This window comes from Copadichromis virginalis, linkage group LG23 (genome assembly GCF_057382275.1).
Source record: "Copadichromis virginalis isolate Kocher_CV1m ecotype Utaka linkage group LG23, C_Virginalis_male_GT1.1, whole genome shotgun sequence".
NCBI lineage: Eukaryota > Metazoa > Chordata > Actinopteri > Cichliformes > Cichlidae > Copadichromis > Copadichromis virginalis.
The window spans coordinates 8,920,856-8,928,090 of record NC_140639.1 but is presented as its reverse complement, the minus strand read 5'-3'; the positions used below and the strand labels follow the sequence as shown (position 1 = coordinate 8,928,090).

General features: G+C 42.8%; 2 protein-coding genes across 2 annotated transcripts in view; one reads left to right on the top strand and one right to left on the bottom strand.

Annotated features, from left to right (window-relative positions):
• Nucleotides 1–627: 627 nt before the first annotated feature.
• Nucleotides 628–3,007, top strand: rasl11b (RAS-like, family 11, member B). The gene is made up of 4 exons (XM_085449297.1): nucleotides 628–972; nucleotides 1,065–1,121; nucleotides 1,220–1,296; nucleotides 1,760–3,007. Exons 1-4 carry the CDS (start codon nucleotides 858–860, stop codon nucleotides 2,255–2,257), a joined length of 747 nt encoding a protein of 248 aa, XP_085305423.1. The 5' UTR covers nucleotides 628–857; the 3' UTR covers nucleotides 2,258–3,007.
• Nucleotides 3,008–3,910: 903 nt separating this feature from the next.
• The window catches only part of scfd2 (sec1 family domain containing 2), a 102,467-nt gene continuing 99,142 nt past the window's right edge, over nucleotides 3,911–7,235 (bottom strand). The window contains exon 9 of the mRNA XM_085448669.1: nucleotides 3,911–4,219. Within this exon, the coding sequence (XP_085304795.1) occupies nucleotides 4,127–4,219 (93 nt within the window). The 3' untranslated portion in view covers nucleotides 3,911–4,126. The remainder of the gene's footprint in view (nucleotides 4,220–7,235) is intronic.

The following is a 7,235-nucleotide window of genomic DNA, read 5'->3' as shown; positions in this document are numbered from 1 at the left end:
ATGACAGAGATGAAGCGCATACACTTGCATGAGTTTCTGTAAGGTATGCGTGAATGTGTATGATGTGTGGGAGGGGGTGTATTGATGCAACATCAACAGCCATTAACCCCCTGTGTGGACAAGTTTAGGGGCATGTCTTAACAGGTCACCAGCTGCAACGCAACACAACACAGGCTGGGAGGTTGAACAGCAACGTGTGCATTCAACAGGAAATAAAATATGATATAAAAATCGTATTTAAGACATAAATAAAAGTAGTGGGTTGAATTTCAAGGATTTCTGGTAACGATGGCTCTTATACATGCGGGGTATTTGTTGTTTATTTAGGGGAGACATTTCACCACACAGCTAAAGCTTTGTTTATGTCGTTTTCTTTCCCAAATCTGTGTAATTCATAGTGACATACCTGCAGAGGACAGACAACCTTTCCCCGTTCAAAAACAAAGGGTATTTTATCAGAACACCCAGACAGAGGTCTCACCTGTTGCAAAAGCTTTCCTGCTTGAGGATAGCTTGAACATCCACGTGTAGGCGGGGACGCACGAGGAGAGGAGAGGAGGAGGGGGGGATCACCGACACCCAATCAGATGTGGCCGCTTCTGGAGCGCTATAAAAACTCCGTGGTCTCCTCTGCGCCAGCATTTACTCGCAGCTTCTCCTTCTAAAGACTGTTTTGACTTTTCCCTCCGGGTTTTTACAAGAAGAAAATAATTGACCACCGAACCACTTTGCGAGGAAAACGGAATTTACTAAACTCACTTTATTTAAAAGCTCGCTTTATACTTGGACTCGAAAATAGTTTCGTCTCTGCTTTGGATTGTTTTTTCGTTTTTTGACTGAGCTGACGGGCAAAAACAATGCGCCTCATCCAGAACATGACAACCATAGCGGAGTATCCAGCTTCTGAATACTCGGCCCCCAACCGGGCCATTAAAATAGCCGTTATAGGAGGCAGCGGTGTGGGGAAGACAGGTAAGAGGAAACTGGAAAAAAAATACGCAAGCATTGTAGGTAACGTATACCCTGGCGTATATGTTTAATGTTGTTTTCTCGCTTCTCCTCAGCACTCGTGGTGAGATTCCTAACAAAACGCTTCATCGGAGACTACGAGAGAAATGCTGGTAAGTTGAATATCTGTATTTTTATGAATGGAAAACGCTAAAATTGAGCTAATTGTTATTTTGTGGGGTACTAAAGGTTTTGTTCCTCCTATGTGCAGGTAATCTCTACTCCAGAGAAGTCCAGGTGGATGGAGAGCAAGTGACCATCCAAGTACAGGACACTCCTGGTGCCGAGGTGAGCAGAAAGGGACATATTATAATCTGTCTGGGCTGACTGGAGGGTAACAGAGTGGACAAAATAACCGTCTGGTTAAAAAATATCTAAGCGTCTTCAGGCACTGCTCCAAAACCGAGCATGTCTGTTTTCCTCCTGAAGTAGAGCCCTTTGTTTTGCCTGTCTAATCTTCCATTTAAGCTAATGGATGTCTGGGGCCAGAGTAAATGATACCCTGATCCACATCCAGACTTCTCAATCACCCACACCTCTCTCTTCTGGAGGAGTAATCCTATAGCTTTTGTCTGCCTCAGCTGGCATTCCAGACATTACAAAAGCTCAGTTTCATAACATGAGGAACATTTAATCTTTCCTGAAATTTGATTGATTTTGTGCATCAGAACAAGAATGCTGGAAATGTTTTTCAGAGGAAGTTGTGTTTTAATCATTGTCTTTTTTTTTTTCTTCTTTTTTTTTCCCCCAGATGACAGATAATGGCATCAGTCTACCTGACCATGTGACCTGCTCCATTCAGTGGGCGGATGCTGTGGTGCTGGTGTACTCTGTGACTGACCGCAGCAGCTTTGATTTGATCGATCAGTTGCACCAGCTGGTTGTTCGCAGCAGCGGTGCCAGTATGCCCCCAGTAATCCTGCTGGCCAATAAGGCAGACCTGTTGCACCTGAGGCGAGTCGACTCCCAGCAGGGTCCCATTCTGGCTGGAAACCTGGGCTGCTCCTTCTATGAAGTATCTGCCAGTGAGGATTACAACCAGGTACACGGGGCTTTCCACAGGCTGTGCTGCCAGCTAGCCAAGCAGCCACCCCCTGCCTCTAGCTCCCCACCCACCTCTGCTAGTGGTGTCACAGAGAAGAGGCGCTCTCTCCTCATCCCCAGACCAAAGTCTCCCAATATGCAGGATCTGAAGAGGCGCTTCAAGCAGGCGCTGTCTGCCAAAGTCCGGACTGTCACCTCAGTGTGAGGAGCGCTACAAGCTGAAAGTGGTTGAGAGTGGCCACAGAAAGTACTAAACGTTGGAAAAGAGGACTGAAGATTCACGCTTCTCCAGTGAAGTCCTGCTCCAGTTCAGCTGGTGTGATATGAACAATATAGCAGGAGGCAGATGAATCTTTGCAGAGATAAATGGCGTCTTGGTGAGATGGAGTCTGTCCTGTCAGATGACGCAAAGAGCAGCGGTGAAGCAGTTCAGGGGGAGAAAATTTCCCTTTGAGGACAGAAACAGCCGATTGAAGCTGAGAGAACTAAAAACTGAATATAAAAATTGTACATAAAGCCCTCCTGGCAACAACAGCTCTGAAGGACTGCTTATTTTTAGCTGTACTGTGCCTGTTGTGGCTGTTCTTTATTCAGACTGCCACTTCATCAAGGCTAAACGCCGGCATTATTATACCAGCCACTTAAGCTGGGTCTCAGTGCAGCTCTCGGTGTGTTCACTCTCATATTTGAATATCTGCAGTTTATTTTTTGCAACTTACAAAAGCATCATTGTGCATGATTGATGAGTGAGGGAAGGGTGGGGGTTGAAGTATCATTGTGGGGTAGCAGCCACTATGTAGCATGTGTTGGTGATTATCACTGATGCACTTTATTAAAAAGAGTCCAAAGGGCCTATTGTTATTTATTTGTTACAAGTTCTTTTTCATAATAAAAATATTAAGAACTTCCAATAAAATGTCTCTGGAGCATTATTCATTTTGCATGTGTGGAATAAAGTTTACAAACAATAGATTATAGAACTTCTGAGTCACTGATGTCCTTGGGACTGTAACACTAATAAACTGCATTCATACTGGGAGCAGATGACGCACACAGAACAAGGTAGTCTGACCCATGAATACAGCAATTCTTAAAAAGGCTTAGATATCAGACTAGTGATGAAAAGCATGGACACAATGGAAGCATGACTGTACAGCCGCTTCACAGATCTTGTGAGCTGTTTAAAATTAAAAGCTCTGTGCAGTCCTTGACCTCCCAAAAAGTATTTTGACTAAAGAATGAAGCTGCTGATGCGACTGCAGCCAAATCCTTATGGGGTTTTTTTTCCCCCTCTTTCAGAGCTGACCTTGTTTTCATTAGAGACCTCGAACAACTGCACCGGTCCCAAAGATGAGGTGAAAATTATATTAAAACAGTTTGCCATTAAAACATCCAATTGCATCAGTTTACTGGCAATTCAGAACCTAATCAGGGAATTCTGTTCAAGCCTGCCAGACGAGGATTTGCTGAATTACACCTGTGTTTGACAAAATGAGGGAGATTCGAGAACGGCCCCAGTTGTGGGTGAATTTCTGAGCTTTAGCTGTGATGATTCATGTTGGAGAGAACAAAGAGAGACGGGAGGGATGGAAGGTGGAGGTGAGGTCTAAGTGTGAGCAATTTATCGGCCTTGGCAGGCAGTGTGAAAGGCTTTGTTAATTATCCTGGTCTTATTTGTCACCATATGATGTTTGCAAGGGGATGATGTTAACAGAGTGTGTGTATTCTTCCGGCCACAACAGCATGCTGTCCATTGTTAACACTTCTAATGGGTTCACACACAGAGACCTGCTTTAAACAGCTAACTTGACCTCTTGTGTCCTGTGTATATATGCAAATAAAAGACATCACACATGGGTGTCTGAAAAGTGACTTTATTGCTTTATATTAACATTTGATGGAATTTTACGCCTCACGCTTAGAGAGGTGGCTTTTTACAGAACAGGAATGTTGCTTCATTTGCATGTCGTCTGTTGACACGCCATTTTAATTTCTCATGCCCTCTTCACACCTCAGTGTTTAGATGTTCGAGGTGCATGTGTTCATCCGCGTGTTAACACCTGCGTTTCCGTTTTTACACACCGATATCAGGTACCAGTCTCTGGGTGCCGAAGAGCAGCTCGGGGATGTCTGTCAGTCTTAGTAACCTGGTGGAGAGAACGAGCACCTGGAGTGGGGAACAACACACTCGTCAGAGTTAAAGGATGTCAACATGTGCAAGCCGACACTTATAAATGAAGCACATGTTGAGAAATTCGCAAGGTGGAAATCCAAGAGCTGCGTGAATCAGTTTCTGTTGTAGGTGGGTTATTTTGTTAAGTAGTAGTACTCAGAAGGTTTTGGCTTCTTTTGGGTTTTTTTTGAGCTGTCAAACAAATGATGTTTTGGTTGGTGACTCGCAAACCAAAGTTGATCTTTTCATTTTAAAGTCTTTGTAAGGGTGATGTTAAATCAAAGACAGCAGTTATCCATACATTTAGTTTGGAGAATAAATATGACTGGAATAATTCAGTAAGTTCATTCAGACATAGGGAACGAATACAATCCTGCCATAACTTTTACTTTATAAGTACGTTACTGACAAAAAGCTTTATAAAATCATTTTGCAGGTTTTTGTATGTAAAGAATAGAAGCACTGAAAGTTAGGCAACAGCTGAATGAGCACAGGATAGAGTTACAGCGTCGATCCAGAAACGTTATTTATTTATTTTCACGTAAACTTTGGCACAGGTTTGGATGCGAAAGATGGAAATAGAAAATGCAGGAATTATGTCAAGTGCATCCAGTTGCTGTGCAGCACGTGTGAGGCTTTACTTGTGGGTGAATTTGGATGGCTGGCTGCTTGGCTGCCCGTCACATTTTTCAGTTAATAAGAAGCTCAATAAGATTGTAAAATATGCTCAGTAAAATTCAACATCAACACAGTATCACACTGCTTTGTGAGCCAGTGTGTTTTGTGATCTTTAATACTTTGCAGCATATCTGTTAAAAATGCAGTTGATATGAGGTGTGTGTGCGATGACTAAGATGACTGTTGTTGTTGTGGAGAAGCTGTTTTACAGCAGTTGGACCATGAAACACAATCTCCTCCCAGAGGCTGATAAGGTGCAAATACCACTCACATGCTGGAAAGCATTGATGCGTCATTGATACGTAATCTTGGGTGTCATTGTCGATCTTTAAAGATGATAAGAAATAAACTCGGCCTCCTGGTCTTCTTTTCTTGGGCGTTTCTCATGATAACTGCTTTAACTGAGTTTTCTATGACTGACAGCAGAACAGCTGAATACAGTTAGAGTGTGGCGTCTATGCTCAGACACACATAGAAGTTAGGAATTGATGAAGCAACCCCCATCTGGGAGGATACAGGTGGATGCTAGGATGGTGGAGCAACAGGTTCTCATCCCAACACGTTAAGGGGCATGAGAGCGGGTTTGCATGAATCTATAAATGTGTTAAGGTTAGGTTCAGGGCTGTAATAGAAAGCCGCAAGCGTTTCATAAGGACGTAGAAGGGTACATTTAGCGTTACTATGAGACGCCTAGGGGCACGACAAATCGTTGATATGTTACGCACTGGGAATGATAATGCTCTGGCTGGACAGGTTTAAACAGGAGGTAGTGATGTAGGGCACTAAACCGTCAGAGGGAGAGGTGGGACATTTTGCAGCTTACATAGATTGCCAAATTGGGAGAGCTTATTGTGTATGACCTAAGTTCTGATAAGGCTCATTGTTAAATGAAATCCATTACGGGTGACAACCCCATGAAGCGATTGCCAGTAGTGTGCAATATAAGGCATTTTAAGGTCTGTCTTTTTGCTTACTGCATTAACCCATATCTGCTTTTTGATAATTTTTACCTTGCGCCTGTCCAAATTCTTGTTTGGTAGTGTAATGGATGTTGGATCAGTGGTTGTTTTCTCTTACGCAGCTCTGGATTCAGATGCAGCTTTCAAAAACGTAACTTTAAAATGACAGAAGTACACAGCTGAACGGCTTTAGCTGAAGTATGCACTCCTATAGTTCTGCAGACCTCTTCTGATGTTGTATAACAGAGAAGCCCTGTTTCTTTGCAGCAGCGTTGACTTAACTCTGCGCCCTTAACTGCCTAGAACAGCAGTGGCTGTTTGTGGTGGCAGAGTGACTGTATTTCAGAAGAATGACATCCAAGTGCAAAAGCAAAACGTCGCTGTTTGTTTTCAGTGTAAATACTCATGAATGTCTGGTCCAAACACATCACATAAAGTGTGAGCACATCTCTGTGTAAGGGTTAGAGTGCGTGTGGCCCTGCAGGTTATTATATAAGCTGGTCTTTATTCAGTTCTTCTGATTACAGATGGGGGGGCTTTGATCTTTGCCAAGCCTTTCATTGCCTCTGGCCTCTTTCTTGAAGCCTTTTATTAAGACGAGCCTCATGTCCCTCGCGTATTTCTTGCACTCCTCTCATCCAGAGGAAATGCATCATCTGCATGTTTTGTGTGTTAGTGTTGATTGCATATGCAATAAGCACTCAAACCACCCAAACACACAGACAGGCAGACAGACTCAACATCTTGTGTATGCAATTAGTGTATTAAAAGGTGTAAAGATCAGATGACATGCTCACCTTTATGCCTGATCAGAGCCACCTGTTTATGTAGGTCAGTACTTAGGTTTGCTCATGCAGTCAGTCTTTGCTTGAAATTCAGCAGATACTACTGAGTATGGAACTTAAGGATTGCTTGATACTGTTAATGTTAAATTTCTAATAATCTTTTATATCACCAGTGGCTTTTGTCACAGGAGAGGGTAACAAAGCTTGGATAGCTATAATATAATATAATATAATATAATATATACTCACTAGCTCCTTTAACAGGCCCACCTGTTCAACTCTATGTTAACACAAATATCTAAACAGTCAATTGCATGGCAGCAACTCAAAGCATTTAAGCAAATAGAGATGGCCAAGATAACCTACTGAAGTTCAAACTAAGCATCACAATGGGGAAGAAAGGTGATTATATGGTTGCTGGTGCCAGACAGGCTGGCCTGAGTATTTCAGAAACTGCTTATCTGCTGCGATTTTCCCATACAACCATCTCTAGGGTTTACAGAGAATTATCTGGCAGGAAGAAAATATCCAGTGAACAAAAGTTCTCTTCATAAAAAAGGCTGGTTGATGCCTAAAGTCAGAGGAAAA

What these genes read in the sequence shown, in the direction of transcription:
- rasl11b (XM_085449297.1), top strand. Translation starts at nt 858, where the DNA reads ATGCGCCTCATCCAGAACATGACAACCATAGCGGAGTATCCAGCTTCT. An exon ending in CAGCGGTGTGGGGAAGACAG is followed by an intron (nt 973 to 1,064) that starts GTAAGAGGAAAC and finishes GCTTCTCCTCAG; the next exon opens with CACTCGTGGTGAGATTCCTA. An exon ending in AGGACACTCCTGGTGCCGAG is followed by an intron (nt 1,297 to 1,759) that starts GTGAGCAGAAAG and finishes TTTTTCCCCCAG; the next exon opens with ATGACAGATAATGGCATCAG.